The sequence below is a fragment of the Amblyraja radiata genome, chromosome 10 (assembly GCF_010909765.2).
Source record: "Amblyraja radiata isolate CabotCenter1 chromosome 10, sAmbRad1.1.pri, whole genome shotgun sequence".
NCBI classification, from domain to species: Eukaryota; Metazoa; Chordata; class Chondrichthyes; order Rajiformes; family Rajidae; genus Amblyraja; species Amblyraja radiata.
In genome coordinates this window covers 13539807-13563395 of record NC_045965.1, presented here as the reverse complement: position 1 = coordinate 13563395, position 23589 = coordinate 13539807, and the positions used below count along the sequence as shown (strand labels likewise).

General features: G+C 40.6%; 4 protein-coding genes across 18 annotated transcripts in view; 2 read left to right on the top strand and 2 right to left on the bottom strand.

The window, feature by feature from the left end:
* yipf1 (Yip1 domain family member 1) overlaps positions 1-11586 on the bottom strand; it is a 36034-nt gene extending 24448 nt beyond the window's left edge. Inside the window, exons 1-3 of one of the 9 annotated variants that reach the window (XM_033028096.1) lie at positions 11518-11586; positions 11374-11417; positions 1337-1413 (exon numbers count right to left, since the gene is read on the bottom strand). In XM_033028096.1, coding sequence (XP_032883987.1) covers positions 1337-1367 — 31 coding nt within the window. In that variant the 5' untranslated portion in view covers positions 1368-1413; positions 11374-11417; positions 11518-11586. Of the gene's footprint in view, positions 1-1336; positions 1416-1531; positions 1562-2923; positions 3186-3328; positions 3348-11373; positions 11418-11517 lie in introns of those variants that run through there. The other 8 variants (XM_033028097.1, XM_033028099.1, XM_033028098.1 and 5 more) reach the window with 8 other exon arrangements.
* dio1 (iodothyronine deiodinase 1) lies at positions 3431-10189 on the top strand. The gene is made up of 4 exons (XM_033028102.1): positions 3431-3986; positions 6243-6386; positions 7149-7348; positions 8200-10189. Exons 1-4 carry the CDS (start codon positions 3563-3565, stop codon positions 8263-8265), a joined length of 834 nt encoding a protein of 277 aa, XP_032883993.1. The 5' UTR covers positions 3431-3562; the 3' UTR covers positions 8266-10189.
* On the bottom strand, positions 10257-20061 carry hspb11 (heat shock protein family B (small) member 11). 2 transcript variants are annotated; one of them, XM_033028104.1, is made up of 5 exons: positions 19910-20061; positions 16789-16895; positions 11518-11586; positions 11374-11417; positions 10257-10478 (listed from the first exon to the last, which is right to left on the bottom strand). In XM_033028104.1, the coding sequence occupies exons 1-5, from the start codon at positions 20005-20007 to the stop codon at positions 10371-10373; spliced, it is 426 nt and encodes a 141-aa protein (XP_032883995.1). In that variant the 5' UTR covers positions 20008-20061; the 3' UTR covers positions 10257-10370. The 2 variants fall into 2 exon arrangements, with proteins under 2 accessions (XP_032883995.1, XP_032883996.1); XM_033028105.1 differs by lacking the exon at positions 10257-10478 and adding an exon at positions 10851-11072 and having other exon boundaries at positions 11337-11417.
* lrrc42 (leucine rich repeat containing 42) overlaps positions 20055-23589 on the top strand; it is a 25898-nt gene continuing 22363 nt past the window's right edge. Inside the window, exons 1-2 of one of the 6 annotated variants that reach the window (XM_033028084.1) lie at positions 20055-20208; positions 22972-23449. In XM_033028084.1, coding sequence (XP_032883975.1) covers positions 22983-23449 — 467 coding nt within the window. In that variant the 5' untranslated portion in view covers positions 20055-20208; positions 22972-22982. The other 5 variants (XM_033028088.1, XM_033028085.1, XM_033028086.1 and 2 more) reach the window with 5 other exon arrangements.

Genomic DNA, 23589 nt, shown 5'->3' with positions numbered 1-23589 from the left:
ATTGGAAAATTATCACCAATGCATCCACGATTTCCAGAGCTACTTCCTTAAGTACCCTGGGATGTAGACCATCAGGCCCTGGGAATTTATCAGCCTTCAGTCCCATCAGTCTATCCAACACCATTTCCTGCCTAATGTGGATTTCCTTCAGTTCCTCTGTCACCCCAGATCCTCTGGCCACTACTATATCAGGAAGATTGTTCGTGTCCTCCTTAGTGCAGACAGATCCAAAGTACCTATTCAACTCATCTGCCATTTCATTGTTCCCCATAATAAATTCACCTTTTTCGGTCTTCAAGGGTCCAACTTTGGTCTTAACTATTTTTTTCTTCTTCACATACCTAAAGAAGCTTTTACTATCCTGCTTTATATTCTTGGCTAGCTTACCTTTGTACCTCATCTCTTCTCCCCATATCGTAGCAGATACATCATTAAATTAATAAAGGGAGCCATGGGCTATATAAAAATAATTAATTGTGACAGCCATTAATTTATTAAATCTATCTATTCTGTCATTGTTCCTCCCTCAACAAACACAAACTATTTTCATCAGATGGCTTCAAGCCGTTCGTGCATTTATCAACCTTAAATAATTTCACTCTTTGAAGTAGCGATTTTTCAACTTGCTACATCATCTAAATATTGAGTAATTGTACAGTATAATAAACTTAAATATGGGTTGCAAATCAGCTCAGAGGAGAGGGAGGGAGAGAAAGCAGGAAGTATATAGAGTGTTGAACCAATGAACCAAAAATCAAGTGGCCACAAATGGTAACGGTGTGGAAACATCAGGCCAATGTTTGCTTTTAAAATGGTAGGTATATCTGGATCACTCATGTCACCTGTGGGGTTTTCCCATGCTAAAATACATTGTGTGGAAGCTCTACACAAGTATTCCGACGCAACAGGGATCCAAAGGACCTAGAGGAAATCAAGACAGTCATTGGGAGAATTGCAAACCCTCCACATTAGGGGTCAGAATTGAAGGCCGGTTTCTGAAGCTGGGAGGCACCAGTTCTAATGATTGCACCACCAATGCTCCCCACAAATCGAGAGCTACTGTGAAAATTGTTCTTTAATACGACTGTGGAATTAACCATTAATTTAAGTTTTCAAACAGGATGAAGATTGTATTGATGAGATCATCTTTTTAAGGCGATAAAGGTTTCAACCAATAATACTTCAGAATTAGCAGACAGCAATGTTTTCCAAGAGAAACAATCAAAACTAATTTGATTAATAATTTTACAGAGTGCTTTCAAACCATTTGAGTGAGAACTCAAGAGCTACTGTGCAAATATCACTGTATTAGAAAATAGATCACAAATAAAATTACCTTGAAACTGTAAATCATCTGCAGATGCCATTTGCTTGATTGTAAGAGCTGTCAATTTATGAACAGATCCTTAGTTTCTATAAAATAAAACTGCTGTCATATAATAAATAGATTCAGCTTTCTGAGAGTAGATGCTTCATTCAAATTAAGGCTTTGCCTCAAAGCAATGTATTTACATCAAAACAAAACACAAACCGCTGGAGGAATTCAGTGGTCTGGCACTGTCTGCAGAGGGAATGGACAGATGACATTTTGGGTCAGGATTCTTCTTCAGTTATTCACTTCAATACAATTACAATATTTCAACAGCAATTGTTCAAAGGAAAAATCACTAAAGTTAATATAAAAAATGTCCAATCTACGTACATGTCCAAGTGTCTTTTAAATGCTGTTATAGTATCTGCATCAACTAATCCTCTGGCAGCTCATTACACAAGAGAAGAGTCAATAGTGTTTTGTTGTCATATATCCCAAAACAGAACAAAATTTGTTCTTGCAGCAGCACAACAGATTGTAAACATAGTACTCTGTAAAGACCATATATAAACAAACATGCACCACCCTCCGAGTGAAAATGTTGCCCATCAGCTTTGCATTAAATCTTGTCCCTCTCACCTTAAACATGCGTCCTCTTGTTTTTGATGTCTCCACCCTGGGTAAAAGATTCTATGCATTCACCCTATTGATTCCCTTCATGATCTTATAGACCTGAATAAGATCACCCTTCAGCCTCCTGCACTCCAGTGAAAAAAGTCCATCCCTGCCCAACCTCTCTCTATAGCTCAGGGCCTCAAGTCCTGGCAACATTCTCAAAAATGTTCTCTGCTTAATGACATCCTTACTATAGCAGAGTGAATAAAACTGAACACAGTATTCTAAGTGTGGCTTCACCAACGTCTTGTACAACTGCAACAAGACGTCCCAACTTCTATACTCAATACCCCGATTAATGAAGACCAGTGTATCAAAAGCCTTCTTGGACACCCCTATCTAACCGTGACACCACTTTCAGGGAACTATGTGCCTGTACACCTATCTGGTATATTATTACAACTCTAGCTTGCTGTAACATCAGGTAAACAGACTGGTTACCCACACCAATTTTATATGCAGATGATTTTCACACAATAATAAGACTATAGCAAATAGATTCTAAAAGTTAGTGTCTGCACCTCATTTGTGTTAGGTAAACCAATCTTTGCTGGACAGAAAGGGGGGGGGGTCTTGATAATGAGAAGGGAAAATGCTTTGGTTCCTGCCTCAAAATGCCTCATTTCACAAAACCTGCTCGACATTGAGAGGGGGAGGGCATTTGATGAGGGCAAGTTTCTGTGCCACTGTGATGCCTTCACAGTTTTGACAGGCTCCTTGTAAAACAGTCTGATTGCCCACGAAGAGGAACCGTAGATAAATAGCGACCACGAAACAGTCGGGATGAGGGGTGGGTGCCACAGGTTCCCACTGACCCTAATGTAAAACCCTCTGTCCAGGAGGGGTAATATAGCAAATGATGTCAACTTGTACCATAGTGATAGCCCGGAGAAGAGGGGGTAACCATGACGACCATTAAACCCCTAATAAACCCACCCCTTTTGCCAGGGAGTGCGGACCTGCCTCACGGCGGACAGGAGCTCACTCACTCACGTCCAGTCCCTGCTAGTAGCCGGCCGCGTCGTTGTTCACCCTCTTGTCTGTGGCCCGAGGTCCGGGGGTCGAGCCTGATCTGGTGCGGGCGGGGGTCGGGTCGGGTCGGGTCTGGTCTGGTCGGGCTCCCTCACCGTATAGGCCGCGTCTGGTCGGTCGCAGCGACGCGTCACTGCCAGCTCCCCGTTAAAGGCGTCGTCCCACGTAGATTTTAATACGCCGACAAATATATGTGCCTGCAAGCTCCAGACCCGAATCGTCACCGCATGTTCCCCAGAGCCGATGCCCGACCCGCTGAGTTACTCCAGCCGTATTGTATCTTTAAAAAAATATATATATATTTCCCACCTTTGCACTTAATGTCAGCTGGCGTACTATGCAAACGACGGATTAGCTGACGATAAATTCAAGACGAATAACAATATAATTACTTTATTTGGGTTCTACTGCTTTACATTTATCCCGATCAGGTTGTACCAGATATTCCACATTCGTTAATCTTCAATACATTCATTTCGATTGGTAGAATATTGTGGAATCCACGATTCGTTCAATGCTTTAGCCGAATCAGGTCTCACGGATATGATGCGTTTATTGGACTGGCAAAAGACATATAAATACTTTGGATGCGCAGTTCAGTGTTCCGTACAGGGGAGTTTGGGCTGTTTCGTTGACATGGGGAAATTAATCGTGTACCTGGAGACTTTGTTTCTCATGGTCGTTGTTTGTCTAAATATGTTATTTGGTAAATTTATGAGTCTTCTTTTTCCTCAAACTCTGAGGAAGATTGTGTTGAAAGCTGGTTTGAAAAGCACCATGACTCAAAATCCAAAATTTAAATATGAAGATTGGGGACCAACAATTTTCACTATGGAGTTCGTGAAGACCACGTTTAAACATCTATTAGTGAATATGGGAGATGAGGCTTTCAAGGGCGCCTTTGCTCCCAATACACGAGTCATTGACTTCGACAACAAAGAACATAAAGTGCTTGATTTCTTGAAGGGTATGTATGAATGACACGTAACTGCATCAAGAGTAAACACGTTCATGTTTTCTTTGAAGTTCAACAAATGTATTTAAACCATCGAATCCGTAATTTAAAAAAAAAACTAATTATTTGATGGTGCAGGTAAAAAATAAATCGAACTTTTTTAAAACGCCAGTCAGTGCTAATAACGTTTATTCAAAGGCAAACATTACATTATATTTCGGAGGGTCAAACAAGAATTAACATTGCCATGTTTTGGGGCATATTGACGAGCTGGAAGGAAAACAAAACTTTCGTTTTGGTGATTCTAAATGCGTGCAATGTTTCATATTCGAGATAAGAATCAGCCTTGTGCAGGCATTACATAACTGACGAAGTGACACCACCCACTGTGTTTTATGTAATAAACTGCTATTCGAGAAACGAATATTGTATCTGTTGACTGCAACCACCATTTAATGTAATTCTGGCAAACCCACCGATAAAATACAAAAGCAGAATGCATTTTTGCTGCTTTTAAACAGTGGAGTTATCTGTGTAGAACTGTTAACAATAACTCTATTCCTGGTGCGTTTAAGACATAAAATGAGCAAAATCAAACACGTTTTAAAAGGAGGGCACACTAGTAATTAGGCGATAGAGCAAGAAAGGTCGTCGCGGAATTTCAAAGTTTAGACCGTTAAACTGGGATAGGGTTGATGGGGCAAATATGTTCGGAATTGGAAATGTACATATATCTCTGGGCTGGAGAAGAACAGAGAAACGGGGAGTTGGAGCTAGTGGTGTCATTCAAAGTTGTGAAACTAGTTCTGTTAAAGTAAATGTGTTCCCAGCTTACATAAGATGCAATTTGTACTAGGATTCAGACCCCAGGCTAATGAGTCAGAGTTCACAGCACGGAAACTGTCTTTTTAGCCGAATTTGGCCAATCTGCACGTGTTTTGCCCATACCCTATAACACCTCAATCCCAATAACCCCCCCCCCCTCCCAATAAACCCCTCCCATCCCGATAAACACCTCAAATCCTAATAAACGGATCCCACCCCTATACCAGTTCATATGTATTTTTTAACTTGTCATACTGCCTCCTCTGGCAGTTTGTTCCATATACCAAACACCCTCTTTGTGGAAAAGGTGCCCCTCAGTTTCCTATTAAATCTTTCCTTTCTCACCTTAAACCTATGTCCTCTGGTTCTTGATTTCCCTACTCTGGGTAAAAGACTCCATCCATCTATCCTGTCTATTCTGCTCATTCCTTCTCTCCCGAGATGCTGCCTGTCCCGCTGAGTTACTTCAGCTTTTTGTGTCTATCTTCGGTTTAAACCAGCATCTGCTGTTCCTTCTTACATATTCCGCTCATGATCTTGTCTACCTCTGTAAGATCACCCCTTATCCTCTGCACTCCAAGGAGTAAATCTTAGCATGCCCAACATCTCCCTATAGCTCAGGCCCTCAAGTCCTGGCAAAATCCTGGTAAATCCTCTGCACTCTTTCCAGTTTAACAACATCTTTCCGACAGCAAGGTGACCAAAACTGAAGACAGTACTCCAAATGTGGCTTCACCAACATCTTGCACAACTATAACATAACATCCCAACTTCTGTACTCAATACCCCGACTGATGAAGGTCAGTGTGCCGAAAGCCTTCTGGACCACCCTATTTACCTGAGATGCCATTTTTGAGGAACTATGTACGTGCAATCCTAGATCCCTCTGCTCTACTACACCTTGGCGTCTGAATAGTGTTTATTGAGTTTCTTTCCCATGCCTAACTATATATCTTTTTTGTATTCATGGAATCGGAGCACATTTGTCTCTGTCTTGTATTAACTCTTAAAATAAGTTAATTTATTAACTATCTTCCTCCACAACAGTCCTGTCTGGGTTTTACATAAATAAGCAACCCCACCCAGCATACGTTTTATCTAACAAAATCCTGTTTGTGAGATGAATTGTACGTGTTGTCCTCAATTGCTGCTTCATGTAATTTAGGCAAATTCACTCATAAAATATATAGATGTTACCAAGCTGCAATTTGCTGGCCTTAAGCATTGGATAAGTTACTAATGAATCTACTGTCATCACCCTTTTCTTCTATGTCTACTAGAACAAGTCAACTCATTATGCAAAACATAAATATATTTGTTTTTTGATTACAATCTTATCATGCATTAAGTTCAGTGTGCATCCAATATTATCAGCTTTGGCAGATAATAAACTTGAATTGTGTGTCCACTTCTCTCTTTCTAATATATTCAATTTTTTTCCAGATAACCGACCACTGGTATTGAATTTTGGAAGCTGCTCCTGACCTCCATTTCTTTTCAAGTTTGATGAGTTCAAAACACTCGTCAAAGACTTCAACTCTGTAGCTGATTTCCTCATTGTCTATATTCAGGAGGCACATGCCACGGGTACAAATAAATTCTCAGCAATGGGAAACCTTTCTGTGTTTGTTAAGTTCCCATTATATCATTTTAAAACAGTATATTCAATGTGTATGGGGGTATATAGGGCAGTGAAGAAAGCTTTTGGCATGCTTGCATGGATCCATCAGGGAATTGAGTATAGAAGAAAGGATGTTGTGTTTCAGTGTAAAATACTTTGGTGTGGCCACTCCTGGAGTATTGTATTTGGCTCTAGTCACCCTGCTATAAGAAAGATGCTATTAAGTTGAAAAGGGTGCAGAGAAGATTTACAAGGCCAGGCCAGGTCTTGTAGGCCTGAGTATAGGGAGAGAGTAGGCAGGTTAGGACTTTATTTCTTGGGAGTGCTGGAGGCTGAGGGGTCACTTACAGAGGCCCATAAAATCAAAAGGGAAGGCAAAAAATCAAGACTCAAGACAGTGCGCCTAGATTTAAGGTGAGAGGGGAAAGATTTAATGTGGACCTGAGAGACATCTTTTTCTCACAAAGTCTGTTGGCTTTACCAGCTGCAGAAGAAGTAGTTGAGGCAAGTACAATAACAATATTTATAAGCCATTTGCGTAAGTACATGCATCGGAAAATGTAGCGGGAGAAATGCTGGCAAATGGGCCAAAACATAGATCAAATTACATGGATTTTCTCTGGGTCCACCCAGATCCCAAAGACGGGTTTGTAGGTCATTTGGCCTCTGTAAATTGTCCCCAAGTGTCTTTTACATTGTTTGCTTAATTTTATTGCTATTTGTTCCAGATGGCTGGGCTTTCAAAAACAACGTGGATATTAAAAAACATCAAACACTAAGTGATCGTTTCAATGCTGCAAGGATGTTACTGAAAGAGGAGCCACCCTGTCCAGTGGTTGTAGATTCTATGGATAATATGACCAGTGCTAAATATGGAGCAATGCCAGAGAGACTATATGTGGTGCTCAATGGCAAAATTATTTACAAGGTAACTAAATATCCTGACATTTAGAGATTACTTGCAGGCTAAATTAATTTTTACTTGAAAATATTAGCTTCACTGCTAGACTTTTATCTGATATTTTGCTTCTATCCAAGTACAAAAGAAGGCTAAATCATCCAAAATTTACACCATTCATCCACACTCACCTGTTCCTGAAGACTGTAATCTAATATTGATTAGCTAAGTTATAATTTCACATTCATAAGTCTGTTAATTATCCAGTGCATCAATGCTATCATTGGCTTTGGTCTGAATATTTTGTCCACTTTCCTTAAACAAAAATATGCTTTCAACTCTCTTGCTCCGAGGAGGGAAAATAGCCGGGCCATGGCTGCTCCATAGACAAATATCAGCCATTCAAATTAGTTAGATTAGACTGTAGATTAATTTCTGTACATGCACAGAAAAAAAACTTACTAGACTTTGATTAAAGCTACTATTTCCATATTGACAGTCTTTTTAATCCAAGACAAAAGGTGCCTGAATGAATATAACAGTTTACTGTTACATCAATCTAGTTTAATTTTTTTTAGAGGTGCCAGTATGTCATGCCAATGTTTACCGTCACAAAAAAGTATTGCATATTAATAATATGAATCACTGTCTTTGCCATTAAAAAAATTTCTCATAAAAGGGAACTTGAACTAAAAAAGATTGTGGTTTAAAGGGAATAATTTATGCTTGCAGCAATAATAATCATCAATTCAATGTTATTGATAGAAAGAATCGTATTTGGTTAGCCATGGGTCTAAGACGTGGCAAATCAATGCACTTTCAGTCTTTTTCAAGAGATAATGTTTAATTTATCACTGTATCTCTATTTTTGTACATTCCAGGGTGACAGGGGACCTTGGGGATACAATCCAGAAAAAGTACGATTAATATTGCAAAACCAAAGTTAAGCCACTTGCTGGCAGAATGTCGTACTGTTGTATTTACAGAGGAAGATTCTGTGGAATACGTGAACAAATGTAACCATGAACAAGTCAGACTAACTTCCTTTTCCATATTTTTGATGATTTTCTCAGTTTTTAAATTGCTACGACTGGGAGCTGAAAAATTGAAATATGGAGGAAAAATGACTTAGTATTTGGTTAATGTTCAGGTTTCAATACAGATGGTGCCACTTGTATGTTTAACCTGTGAAAAAACTTCTGTTGTGCTTGAGGGATGGGAATCTGGTGGTGGGATGTACTTCATTAACAATTGTGACTACACTAACAACATTTTCATAGAATGGGACTTGTTTCCTGAAATTACATTTGATTTGGGTATCCCTGCATTCCCATTGCTGAACTAGGGTACTGTTCGAGTCCAAGAAAATAAGAGCCAGAACGCGAGAAACCTAGAAAAAACGAAGTCATGCAGCCCTTTGAATCGGCTCCTTCATTCAATACAATTGTGGCTGATCCATTATCGCAAAAGTTCTCATCCTCTCCCTATATCTTTTGCTGCCTTCTGCATCCAGAAATATATGCGTCCTCCTTGCATATAATCAAGTGATTTGGCCTCTACTGTATCATAACAAAATTCACAGATTCATCACCCTCAAATTTCTCCTCGTCACAATCCTACATTTTACCCTGTATCTAAGACAGCGACCCACTGAATCAAAACACCCCAGCCAGGGGAATGATTCTTCCCACATCCAATTTGTCTAATCCTAACGATTCCCTTGCATTCCTCTTTAACTCCAATGACTACAGGCCTAATAACCTAATTGTTCTTAACACAAAGATGTGCCTATCTGAAATCAGTCTGGTGAACCTTCACTGCACTCATTTATGGCAAGGATATCCTTTCTTAGATATGGAGACCAAAATGGAGACCAAAAATTGGATACAATACCTTGGTGTGGTCTCACCCAGGCCTGGTATAATTGCAACAAGATATCCTTGCTCCTTAAATCTTCTTTCTTAAGAAGCTCCTTAAATCTTCTTGCCTAAGGCCGTAACTACTTGCTGCATCTGCATTTTTGCTTTTGATAACTAGAATACAAGAACACTCCCATCTCTTTGTACAATAACACTTCCAAATCCAACACAATTTAAATAATTGGGTGGTACAGTGGCACAGCGATAGAGTTGCTGCCTTGCAGCGGAAGAGACCCGGGTTCAATAATGACTGTAGGCACTGTCCAGATGGAGTTTGTACATTTTCCCTGGGACCACATGGGTTTTCCTACCGTGCTGTCTGTTAACCAATTTTCAACCTATGCCATTACTCTCATTATGATGCTCTTTCATTTTACACAAACCTTCAACTTTATGAAAGGCTTACTGAAATTCCATGCACAGTGCATCCACTGCTTTCTATTTTCTACTGCAGTTTTTTTTGAGGATGTAACTCGTGTTTGTCAAATATAATTTTCTTTCCAGAAATTCATGTAAACTTTGTCTAATTGTGTTGATATTTTCCAAATGTTGTAGCATTTTACCTGATTCTGATGTTAAGCTAACTGAATCTTACTTTCATATTTGTTGTCTCTATCCTTTTTTCCAATTTTTTCCATCATTTATCAGCCAAGATTATTCTGCTTCACTTGACATTTAATTATAATTAAGAAATGTAGAATGTCAGCCACTGCAAGTACAATGAATTTAGCTGTACTGTTTATGAAGATTACAGCCAAAATTCTAACTGTAATCTAATGTTTTGAAGTGTAGCTAGGAGCATTTACTTTGGTGGTTGTTTTTTTAATTCTCAACAATTATTCAACTGCAGTTTTGTACATAGTCATTGTACCAAACAGAACATTTAACATTTTATCCAAACTCTGTTTCAGATTTGGTTTTAAGCAAATTTAAAATAAATGTCTTCAATTTTGAAATGTTGTGAAATCTTATTCAGATTTTGATAATTCTTTCCAGAGCCTCCAATGAAGATTGCAATGTTGCAAAGCAAAAATAATTTATTCACAAGAATAATTACAATAATTTTTTACATTTATAAATTAGAAAAAGTGAACTGTGAAGGCCAATTTTGTTAACAGTTGTGCTCTGTTGCCTTAAGTGAGTTCCTCTGTACCTTCTATTGTCACCTTGTGCACTGATACAAAATGGTCGAAACCTGATTTAATAACAAATCGTAGATGTGTTGCCCTTGTTCCATCTAGCTGCAGAGAAAATATATAAATAAATCAGTTTTTTAAGACGAAACGCTACTGCTACAGAAGTAGCTTAGCTCAGAGCACTGACCCAAGTGGAGTAAACTACATATTCGACTCCTAGTCATTTAGTTTATTAAAACTAATATGACCAAACAAACAAAATTTGGTTTGATGTCTGCGTTAGGTACAAGCAGCCAAGAGTTTTTGTTCATGCAATGAACTCCACTGGAAAATTCTTGTGCAGAATAAAAACAGGCTAGACCTCAGATTTGTCTGCAGCCAAGATTATGGAATAATTACAGAAGCAAGATTCTGAATGCTGATGCGCAGCAAAACCTACTTTTCCATATAAGGTACTAAAAACAAACTGGCTTTGTAAATGAAATAATAAAATGATACCATTCATATTAATATATAAAAAACACTTAAAAACATTGTACAGGTCATCACCACTTTCCATGAGGTGGTTACTATTCTATAAAATGCTCTGCATCGTCACTGCTTGCATCAAGTAAGTGAGTTAAAAAATAATTTATGAATGCTTCCCCCACAAATTCTGTAAGACCAAATTTTATGTTTTCACTCATTAGCTTCTCATATTTTCTTGAAATAGATTAATAGATTTCATTCAGCCCACAAATCTACAATATCAGAGCATTCCCATTAATCTCATTCTCCACTTATTTCCTACAATCTCTTTTACATGCCTATCAACCCGCCACCCCTAACTCGTAGCTTGCCCCAACAGTACTCTATAGATCATGAATGGTTGTGGCTAAAGGGCAATTATAGTCACAGTCATTCATAACCTGTATTTTGCTTATTACTTCTCTATTGAATGCCCTACCTCTAATCATTCCATATTGAGCAATACAATATTTGAGATAAAATATGTACTTACTGTAAATTCTTCCAACTGAAGCTGTTCCTCAGAGCGCTCAAGTTCTGTTTAGATAAAAGATATCACCAGAAGATGAAACCTACCACATAACTTTTCTGTAGAAAGTCCAATGAGTTAATTCAAAAATTTACTGAAAATTCTTACCGCTCTTAGCTAAAGGTTCAAAGTCCACGGGATCTTTTTCTGTACTTTTCTCAATACTAAGTCTGCGGACTAGAATAACAAATCAATTTGAAATTTACTATTTTGTACGATCTGAGATTGTTTTAATCTGTTTTGCAAGTTAACTTGTTACATGCTCACCAATAGTGAGATATGGATCATATCCATCTCAATATCAATTGCTTATTCACCATTCCATAAATTAAAAATACAAGTAAAGTTAATTATTAATTAACTTTAATAATTAAAGTTAAACAATGTTCTCTGGTCTTCTCACCATCCCATCCCCCTTTGCTTCGGTAAAATAGGCAGATGGTGAGGCAAGCAGATGGCTGCCTAATCTCGAGCTCCCGATAGCAAGTTTAAAACTAGCCTCCCTTAATTCACTAATTGCCACATAATTCGCAGTATTCTGTATTGGAATGAGTGTGGAAGTGACAACTAGAAGTCAAAAGAAACGTGACGGACGAGAAAGAAAGAATTCACCAGAGATGTACAAAGCTCAAAGCTCAAACGATGACTCGGCAGAAACCATGCGCTCAATGTTCCACAGTATCAGTAAGGAAATACGTGACTTCAGGGCTGAATATAAAGTGGACTTACATAAACTTAAAGAAGGCTCAAAGAAGACATGAAAGCCGATCTCAAAGATCTGAAACAAGAATTTTACCATAAACTTCCTGCTAACTCCAAACAAATCAATGCCCACGAAACTAGACTAAACAAAGCAGAGGCACGAATCGAAGAGGCTGAGACAATTAGCATGGTGATGAAAAATGTGCTGATTAAATCTATGAAAAAACATAAAGTCATGCAAGAAAAACTGACTGATTTGGAAGGACGGTCTAGACGATATAACATTTGCAACTACAGTGCACCCGAAGAGAAAGAAGGCAAATCCATGTCTGAATTTGTGGAGCAATTTTGAAAAAACTGAACTCGCAATAACAACGGACACCAACATACGGATCCAGCACGCGCACAGAGTTTTGGCTCGCATACCGGAACACAATGCACCACCTAGGTCCATAGTGGTAAATTTCCTGCAGTTTAATACCAAAGAAATGGTGTTGGAAAAGGCCTGGGGAAAGAAGATAAAGATTGACGGGCGACGTCTATCATTTGACCACGACTATGCAACGGTGGTTGGCCAGAAGCGCAAGGGATATAAGGGAATAAAGAGGGCCCTGAAGGAGAGAGGTGTCCGCTTTCAGACGCCGCTGGACAAGATGCGCATTCACTGGGACTCAGGAACATGCAATATCATAGTGCACAAGACGCTGCGCATGAGTTGAGGAGGAGAGGCTACTCCGTGGAGACAACAGATTACAGCGCTGAGGAGCCGGGGGACCCAGAGATGGAGCGTCTTCTCCAGGCTATGACTTGGCAGAGAGTTGGAAAGAGGAGCGAAGACGGGAGTGAGACAGCAAGAGAGCGACTACAGAAGTCTGAGCAGACCCCAACCAACTAGCTTTTATTGTGTCATCACTTCTTTTGGACGGGAAAATAAGTGCTATCGGATGACGTTGGACGATACTAGGATGCGTGAAATGGAGTGTTTCACCTCTAGTGAGGGGCCCTCTGGGAGGAGGTTTTCCCCTCTACCTGCCAACGGGGACTCAGGGTGGCAAAGAATCACCCTTACTTGGAAGTCAACCAGTTTTCCCTTTTTTTTCCATTTTCTTTATTTGGCACATGTTGTCCAGGTGTTCAGACCTGCACAGTTCCAAGTTATCTGGAGATTTATGAATGCAATACAGGATTAGGTAAATTAAATGTCACATAATACTATTAAATTGGTGTCACTCAATGTAAATAGGATGAATAATCCAGTTAAAAGGAGCAAGGTCCTGGCTAAACTGAAAAAATTATAGGCTCAGGTACTATTTTTACAAGAAACCCACATGCCTCAACAAGAATATGATAAATTAAAACACTTTTAGAAAGACATTTTATAGTTCCTACAAAACTAGCCAAAAGAGGGGAGTGGCTATCCTTATCACAAATACAGTCCAAGGAGGGAAGGTATGTATTATTTAAAGGAAAGCTGAAAAACAAAGTAGTGACTGATCAATGTATATGCCCCCCCCCAGAGAGTACCAAATGTTTTTTCAAAACTCTGTTTGACATTATTGCTTTAGAGACTGAAGGTATTTTGATATGTGGAGGGGACTTCAATGTGGTCATGAATCATAATTTGGATACAACAAGCCTAAAAAAAACCAAGATGCATCTGACCAAGTTTATTAACACATCAGTGCAGGAAATGGGCCTAATTGATGTTTGGAGAGAACTTCACCCTTTAGAAAGGGACTACACACACTTTTCAGTACCTCACTCAGTCTACTCCAGGATTGACTACTTTTTAATGAATACGGGTGAAAGTCACAGGATCACAGAGTGTAAAATTGGGGTTGCAGATATATCTGATCACAGTGCGATCAGCTTGACAGTACACCTGAATAGTAGAAAAAGAAATACTGTTTGGAGGCTCAGTGTGGATATTTTGAATGGCAAGGCAAATGTGGAACAAATAAGGGAAGAGATAAAAAGGTACATAGAAGAGAATGATAATGGGAATGTGGATCCTGTAATACTGTGGGATGCTATGAAGACAGTTATACGTGGAAAGCTGATCGCCCTGACATCATCACAAAAAAGGCCCCGCTAGCTACATATGAACATAAAGTTAAAAAATTTAAAGAATTGGAGAAAAAACATAAAAACACACAGGATCAGTTGGTACTAAAACAGATTAAGGAAATAAGGGGGGAGATAGATGAGACCCTCAGGGGAGATATGGAAAAAAGGGCAAGATTTGTAAAGCAACTCGACTCCTGGCCAGACGCCTGTGCAAACAGCAGACCTCTAATACAATTCAGAAAATAAAAGATCCTAAAACCAATCAATTATCACATGAGCCAGATGAGATAGAAAGAATATTTGAAGAGTACTATAAGAAACTCTATTCCAAACCACCATCAACTGACAAAAGGACAATGAGAAGCTTTCTTAACTCACTCGACCTGCCATCCATTGGTGAGATACAAAATAATACCATTACGTCACATTTTACAGTTAAGGAGCTAGAATCAATAGACCTAAGGCTAGTAAATCACCAGGCAGCGATGGGTTTCCACCAGAATGGTACAAGGCCTTTAAGAAAGAGCTAACACCTATGCTCCTGTCTTGCTTTAACTGGACCCTTAAAGAGGGCAGGGCTCTCCCATCATGGAAGGAAGCAATTATTACCATTTTACCTAAGGAAGGCAAAGACAAAGAGCAATGTAAAAATTTCAGGCCAATCTCAATTTTAAATGTAGACTACAAACTATTTACCTCAATCATTTGCAAAAGACAAGAGACTTTTGTACCAGATCTGATTAATGAAGACCAAACTGGATTTATTAGGGGGCTTCAAACACAGGACAATATTAGACGAACCCTCCACATTGTGGATAATGCTCATAAGAATGATACAAATATGGTCCTGGTCAGTTTAGATGCAGAAAAAGCCTCTGATGGTGTTAGTTGGGTATTTTTACATGAAGTACTAAGGAGATTTGGTTTTAATGAAGATGTAATTCGGTGTATTAAAACAATATATCAGGAGCCTACAGCTAGGATTAAGGTAAATGGAAACCTATCAAAAAGGATCCAGTTAGAGAGGGGCACAAGACAAGGATGCTGTCTTTCTCCTACTCTCTTTGTTTTGTATGTTAAACCCTTAGCACAAGCAATAAAGCAGAGAAAAGACCTGCAGGGGGTCAAAATAGGGGGGAAAGAACATATAATTGGTCATTTCGCTGACGATGTCATTATTTTTCTTGAACGACCAGATATATGTCTCACAAATCTAATGAACCTATTTGAAACATATGGATACTACTCAGGGTATAAACTGAATATAACAAAAACACAAATTCTTTCATTCAATTATTCTCCATCCCAACAAATCAGAGATGCATATAATCTGAAATGGAATTCAAAAACGATGCAGTATCTTGGTGTAACTATAACCAAAACACTTTCCAACATGTTTGAAACTAATTATAGCAAAATTGAAGAAAACATCAAAAAGGATGTTGAAAATGTCCACCCTTCCTCTTGACTTCAGTGCCAGAATACCAATGGTAAAAATGAATATCCTACCTAAACTACTATATTTATTCCAATCTCTCCCAATTAATGTTCCCCGGGACAAATTCATAGCCTGGGATAAGATGATCTCTTGATTCATTTGGAATAGCAAAAAAACAAGAATAAAACTAACAATACTTCAACTGCCGAAAAGCAAGGGTAGAATGGCTTTACCAAATCTGAGGAAATACTTTTATGCAGCTCAGCTCAGACCTCTGGCTTGTTGGTGTCGACCTGATTATGAGTCTCGATGGAAATAAATGGAAAGGGAGATACAGGGTTACCAGACCCAGATTTTGGTGAGAGACAAATATCTGAGAGGGGCTTTGAGACATGCTATGGATCCAATAGTAGCATTTACGTTAGAAATATGCAATGTTATAGTGGAAAAATACAAATTAAAAGAGGGGTTCACGCATTGAAGTGGTTTGCATATGACTCAAAGTTTAAGCCAGAGGTGTATGATTCAAAATTCAAAGAATGGGCACAAAAAGGCATAACGGCAATGTATACAGTTTCAGAAAATGTCGAGTTTATGAGCTTCCAAGATTTAAAGTCAAAGTATGGTCTCGATAACAAAGACTTTTTTAGATACTTGCAATTAAGAGACTACTTTACAAAAGAGATATGGCCAGAACTAGATGAAATTTCAAATAATGTGATCAAGGTGATTGTGCGAAACATCTTTACTATGGGGAAACTGACAGATTTCTTGAGTCAAGGAGAATTCATTTGGGAAGATCTGGGAAAAATGGACCGTTTATTTGAGCCATGACACCAACTAGATAAATGCCGAGCTAGATATGGGAAGACTGTGTTATATAGAACTAGATGGTATGTTTGTGCGAATATTGAAATATCTCCAGATAACTAATCAAAGTAATTTTTTTATTTTATTTGGTAAATGAGCCACAATTTTTTTTTAATTTACCTCTTCCCCCCCCCCCCCCCCCTATTTATTTATTTTGATTGTTGTTTTTCTTATTTTGTTTTATTTATGGTGATGGTGTTTTGTATATATCTCTGTGAAAAATCAATAAAAACGTAAGTGAAAAAAAATAGGCCTTCCATTGCAAATCCTTAATTATATAAAGTGACAAATAAAGATCTTACCATTATAACAGTGAATTTTCACACAACTTATTTTTATGAGCTCAGGAAAACGTAAAATAAATTCTTGTGGGAACATTCCTGTTGTGATCCAAAATGTTTCTGTATTCCTGTGAGTAAAAATATGAGAAATCATATCTATTCCAAAAATCAGGGTTTTTGTTTGCAGTTTCCTTTGTTAGAACAGTACAGCACAGGAACAAGCCACTTGGCCCACAATGTTTGTGCCAAGTTAAACTGATCTTATATAGCTCCACATGATCCATATCCCTCTATTTAGTTTATTGTCACATGTACATAGAAACAGTGAAAAACTTTTTGATGCATGTTAACCAGTCAGCAGAACAGAGTTGATCGTGAGCAGGTTGAGTTGATGGTCATCATTGCAGGAGCAAGGTGACAGGGGGCTATTACTTGAAATTGGAGAATTCAAAGTTTGTGCATTCCCAGCAAGTGTGAGGTGTTGCACTTTGGGAGATCAAATGTTAATGGCAATAATGCTAACATCTCCCAAGAGATGTGGCAACACAAGTAGATAGAGTGGTAAAGAAGGCATATGGTATGCTTGCTTTCGTAGGTCGGGGCAATGAGTGCGAGAGGCAGGACGTCATGATGCAGCTTTATAGGCCTTTGGTTAGGCCGCAGTTGGAGTCATGTGTGCAGCTTTGGTTGCCCCCTTACAGGAAGGATGTAGAAGGTTTGGAAAGGGTGCTTAGGAGATGTTTACCAGAATTATGACTGGATTAGTAGGGGTATTAGGTACGGGGAGAGGTTGGACAGACTGGGATTGGTTTCTCTGGAACACTGGAGGCTGAGAGGAAACCTGATCGACAAATATAAAAATTATGAGACATAGATAGGATAGACAGTCAGAACCTTTTTCTTAGGACAGAAAATCAAATACTGGATGGCATAGCTTGTAGGTGTGAAGGGCAAAGTTTAAAGGAAATGTGCAGGGCAATTTTTTTTTTTACACGGAGGATGGTGAGTCAGTACGGGCTGCAGGGGGTGGTGGTTGAGGCAGATATGATAGTGGCATTTAAGAGACTTTTGAATATATATATATATGAATATGTAGGGAATTAAGTGATATGGATTATGTGCAGGTAGATAAGAGATGATCATGTTTGGCAGAGACATTGTGGGCCAAAGGGCCTGTTCTTGTGTTGCATTGTGCTTTGTTCTATTTTCTGATGAACATTGACAAACACCAGGCCAACATCTCCCATACCATCACCAACCTTTTCAACTCAAGCAGTCTACCCACCACAGCCTTCAACTTTATCTAAAGTTCTCTAAACCCATGCTGCCTGTTTCTATCCCTTGCCCAAAATCCACATGCAGGACTGTTCTGGTAGGCTCATTGTCTCTGACATCTACTTCATATCTACTGACAGCCATAACTACTTTAACTTCACCACCTCCCACCCTGCTATCCTTTACTCTCAGAGAATCCACATCCTCCATATCTGCTCTCATGCTTGCACCTCAGGACATCCGGGATTAATTTTTCTTCATGTAACGTGGGTTCCCCCCCTGCTGTTGTGGATGGAGTTCTCACTTGTGTCTCCTCTGTATCCTGCAGTTCAGCTCTCGTTCTCCCTTCCTCAAAACAGAACATGGATAGAATTTATCTGGTTCTAACCTTTGACCCCACTAGCCTCCACATCCAACACATCATTCTCTGACAGTTCTGTCACCTTCAATGTAATTCACCACCACTCACAAGTTTCTGTCCCCATCCCTTTCCACTTTTGATGGAGACTACTCACTCCACAACTCCTTGGTTTGGCTCTTCCCTTCCCATTATACCCGCGTCCTCCTCAGGCACTTACTTTTGCAACCACCAGAGACGTAACATGCATGGGTTTCTCTGAGAACTTCCTCCCACAGTCCAAAGACATGCCGGTTTGTACGATAATTGGCTTGGTATAAATGTAAACATTGTCTCTAGTGTAGGATAGTGTTAATGTGCAGGAATCGCTGGTCAGTGCAGTCTCGGCTTGCAGGGCCTGTTCACGTGCTGTATCTCTAAACTAAACTAAAGTTAACTCCCCTTCCCACTCCAAGGTAGACAAATATGCTGGAGAAACTCAGCGGGTGAGGTAGCATCTGTGCAGCGAAGGAATAGGTGACCCTTCTTCAGACTGATGTGGGGGTGGGGAGAAGAAGAAAGGAAGAAAGAAAGGAAGAGGCAGAGACAGTAGGCTGTGGGAGAGCTGGGAAGGGGAGGGGAAGGAGGGAGAAAGCAAGGACTACCTGAAATTGGAGAAACCAATGTTCATACCACTGGGGTGTAAACTGCCCAAGCGAAATATGAGGCGCTGCACCTTCAATTTGCGGTGGGGCTCAGTCTGGCCATGGAGGAGGCCCAGGACAGAAAGGTCGGATTCGGAATGGGAGAGGGTGTTGAAGTGTTAAGCCACCGGGAGATCAGGTTGGATAATGTGAACTGAGCGGAGGTGTTGGGCGAAGCGATCGCCAAGCCTGCGCTTGGTCTCACTGATGCAGAGCAGTTGACACCTAGAGCAGCGGATGCAATAGATGAGGTTGGAGGAGGTGCAGGTGAACCTCTGTCGCACCTGGAAGGAACGACTGCTTGTGTTCTTCAATGGAGTCAACGGGGGGGGGGGGGGGGGGGGGGGGGGGAGGGACGGGACGAATTGACCATGGAGTTACGGAGGGAGCGGGCTCTGCGGAAAGCCGACAGGGGAGGAGATGGGAAGATGTGGCCAGTGGTGGGGTCCCGTTGGAGGTGGCGAAAATGTCCGAGGATTATCTGTTGTTGGTGATGAATTGGTGACGTTTTGGGTCCAGACCGTCGACAGATTCTTAGTCTGAAGGGTCTCAACCAAAACGTTGCCCATTCCTTATCTCTAGAGATGCTGCCTGTCCCGCTGTTACGCCAGCATTTTGTGTCTATCTATCACCTGGCAGGCTTTGCGCCTCCACCTCTTTTCCAGCTTTCTCTCCCCTCTACTAAAACCAGTCCGAAGAAGGGCCCCAACGCGAACCGTCGCCAGTCCACGGCTTCCACTGTGTTTTTGCTCGCGGTTTGCAGCTTGGCAGCAGTCCCCTGAGTTTCCACTCTCCCTCCCGGGGCCCGATCACGGTCGTTTCTCACCCATCCACAATGTTCTCCGGTGGGTGTTTCTCGTCGCCCGAGGTAGCGAGCACCAGCTCTGTCCCCGCCGCCGCCGCCAAACCAAAGTCCCGCTTCATGGCCTGTTCGCCGTTACCACAACAACGCCGCCCTTCCGGTCCTCCCCAGAACCTTTCCCCAGCAGCGACCAACGTGCGGGGAGCAACTCCGTGGACATCAAAGATCTCTGGTAGTAAACACAACAAGCTATTTGAGCCGACTAATGTGTGAGCCCCCTCAGTTTCACAGGGAGATATCCGAGGGTGAGTGGCGTCTGCAAGGTGAGAAATTAAAAAAACAAAAACAGAATGGTCTCTTCATCCTCAACTCTGGTGTCTCCCAGAGTGTGACTGGGAGCCGTGGCTCTGCTCGCAATGGCCGTCCCCAGCTCCCAGTCACAGGCGAGGTCCACTCGCATGGACCCTTTCCTTTTCCCTTTCCCCGTCCCACTCCTCTTCCCTTCCCACTCCCTTTCCTTCCAATTCGTTCCTTTCCCCTTCCCACCCCTTTCCCCTTCCCACTCCCTTTCCCCTTCCCACCCCCTTTCCTCTTCCCTTTCCCCTTCCCACTTCCTTTCCCCTTCCCACTCCCTTTCTCCTTCCCACTCCTCTCCCCTTCCCATTCCTCTTCCCTTTCCCTTTCCCACTCCCCTTCCCATTCCTCTCCCCTTTCCCCTTCCCACTCCCTTTCCTTCCCATACCTCTTCCCTTTCCCCTTCCCACTCCCTTTCCCCTTCCAATTCCTCCTCCCTTTCCATTCCTCTTCCCATTCCTCACAAACCAATGACATGAAGGTTGAATTTTCCAGTTTCAATTAATGCTTTTTACTTTTGGTTATTTTTATCTCTCCTCATCCACCACTGGTCCTCCCATTTTGATTTCCTTTCCCAGGCCCCCCTCCCCCCAATCACCTATTTTTGGCTCCCTCCTGCTCCACTCCACTCTCAGTCCTGATTAACGTTCTTGACCTGAAACACAAACACTTATTTTCCCTTCCATAACAGAGGACTTTCTGATTCTCAGGTTGTTTCCCAGGGACACATTTAGAGACGGACATCAAGTGCTGCTTGATTTCATTAACATTTATCCTTTGCTTTCCTGCAACTTGTTGATCTTCCAGCACAATGTGATGTCCGTCAGGGACTGTTGGTGACACACATTCAACACTGCAGGAGTATGTGCTGACGGATACACTGAAACGTGTGCAGCCAACTGCAAAGCCTTTGCAAATCTAACGTTCTTCCTCTGGCAAGGGAAGGGATATCGCCCGAGGGTACCACATGAATGGCAAGGGTGTTTTCTTTAAAGATAGGTTTGGACACTACCGAATATGACACTGCTGAATGAATGTATAGATACTGAGAATGTATGAAGCTTTTTTGCAGTTTTTGATTTATATATATATATATATATATATATATATATATATATATATATATTTTTTATTCTCAATAAAGTTTATTTTTTAAATTGAGAAAGTTATTTTCCATTCATAAATATTGTTGTTCCGCAGAGTTTCTCTGTAATTTTTTGCTTCAGATTACAGCATCTGGTTTCTTGTGCAGCCATGAAACATAGTTGGATGCTTTGCAGTCAGCTAGTCAATGAGTCAATTAGTAGTGGCGTGGGAGATGCCATGGCAGCAAATAATTCACAGAGGTTTCAAATTCACTCATCAGATGATGATTGACCTGGCTTGACCAACTTATCCAGGATATTGTGAGCAGTTGGACCTTGCCCCCTAGGAGTCAGTGACAATGCTGAATTTCTTGAGATGTTGCTTGACCTATCATAATTTCAAAGTTTGATTTTCCTCTGCATCACAAACAGTTTAGTTTTGAGATACGGCATGGACACAGGCCCTTTGGCCCAGCGATCCCCATACAGCAGCACTAGCCTACACATTCAACACTATCCTACACAAATTAATCTACAAACCTGTACATCTTTGGAGCTTGGGAGGAAACTGGAGCACCCGGGAAAAACCCACGCGGTCACGGTTAAAACGTACAAACTCTATGGACAGCACCCTAGCCAGGATGGAACTCGAGTCTCTGCCGTCGTAAGTCAAGTCAAGTCAACTTTATTTGTCACATACACATACAAGATGTGCAGTGAAATGAAAGTGGCAATGCCTGCGGATTGTGCAAAAACTACAGAACAGAATAGAACAGAATCAGTATTTACATGTTAGAAAATAATTTTTTACAAAAGACACAACACAGCAGTAAATTAGTACAGTAAATTAGTAAGGCAGCAACTCTACTGCTGTGCCACCGTGCCATCCCTGAATTGACTTCTCAGTTCTTGATTTGATTTGGCCATGAGACATAGCCTATGGGAGAAGTTCTTGTGCAGTACTCCACAAATCTTACGCCATAGTGTTTAGTATAGGCTGCATAGAATGTTGGTTCATTTTCTCAAGGTTGCAGGTGACCACTGGAAAATCCAAGTCGGTGCAACTATTTCAGAAAGGATTCACAGTAAATCTGTGCATGAAGATGGGGACATGCCAAATACTTGTAGGACTGATCGCATGGAACAACCAGATGGGATCAAATTCACCAGAGAATATTATTCTTAAAAGCTTGCCTTGAAATTTGGTTACCAATTTTTTTGAGTTTTGTGCTTGAATGCCAAATTTAACAAAATTAACAAGCTTGGAAATACCCAATAAAGTGCTGCTAGTGCAATTGTACAGCATGTAGTGCAATTGTCTTACAGCTCCAGCAACCTAGGTTTAATTTTTACCTCTATTGGTGTGTGGAGCTTGCACATTCTATTTGTGATTGCATAGATTTTCTCAAATGTCCGATGACATGCTGATTGGTAAGTTAATTGGCTATTTTAAAATTTCTGCTGGGAGAGTGAGAGAGGAGTTATCGGGTATGTTGTGGCAGAACAGATTGCAGGGGAATATGTGGCAGAATGGAACTGAAGGGATTACTTTGAGAGCCAGCATAAACTCAATGAGCTGAATAGCCGTTTGTTTATTAAGTATATATATAACATTTTCTAATAGATTTTTGTCTCTTGCTTTTTCAGATTAAATTCCAATGTCTTTACTCACCAATGCAAGTACTGCACTTGAAGCCGGACCCATCTATGTACGTGAACAGGGTCAACTGCATCTTTTAAATGGTGCTTCAAGCTTGAAAGTGACCACTGGAAAACCCAAGTCGATGCGACTGTTTCAGAAAGGATTCACAGTAAATCTGTGCATTGAAGATGGGGACAAGCCAAGTACTTACAGGACTGATCACATTGTCTTCACTTACACAAAAGAAGGAAATCTTCGCTACTCTCCAAAGTCACTTTTTGGCGTGGTGCTTGCTTTTATAGCTGACAATATTCAGCATGTTGACTCGCTCATTGGCTTCCCAGAGCAGATTGCAGAGAAACTTTTCACTGCGGTAGAAGCAAGAAAGAAATTTATTGACCCCAGCACCAGCACCATGGCTCTATTTACATTCGGCAAGGCCTACGGAAGTCTTGTACTTCAGTCCTTGTGTTTACGGGAAAGGTACAGTCTCTTCTATCTGATCTGATGTAGAACGACATTCTACATTTCCTTATCATCTGCTTTGATCTGTCATTTTCACACCTTGCCCTTCTATATCTCTAGACTCCCTCTCCCCTGACAGAGTGAAGAATGGTCTTGAC

Excerpts from the sequence above, each read along its gene's own strand:
- hspb11 (XM_033028104.1), bottom strand. The coding sequence starts at position 20,007 with ATGAAGCGGGACTTTGGTTTGGCGGCGGCGGCGGGGACAGAGCTGGTG. Across the intron at positions 11,587-16,788 it reads GAAAATTCACTGTTATAATG|TCCGCAGACTTAGTATTGAG; the intron begins GTAAGATCTTTA and ends TTGTTATTCTAG. Across the intron at positions 10,479-11,373 it reads TTCAGTTGGAAGAATTTACA|CTAGATGGAACAAGGGCAAC; the intron begins GTAAGTACATAT and ends TTTTCTCTGCAG.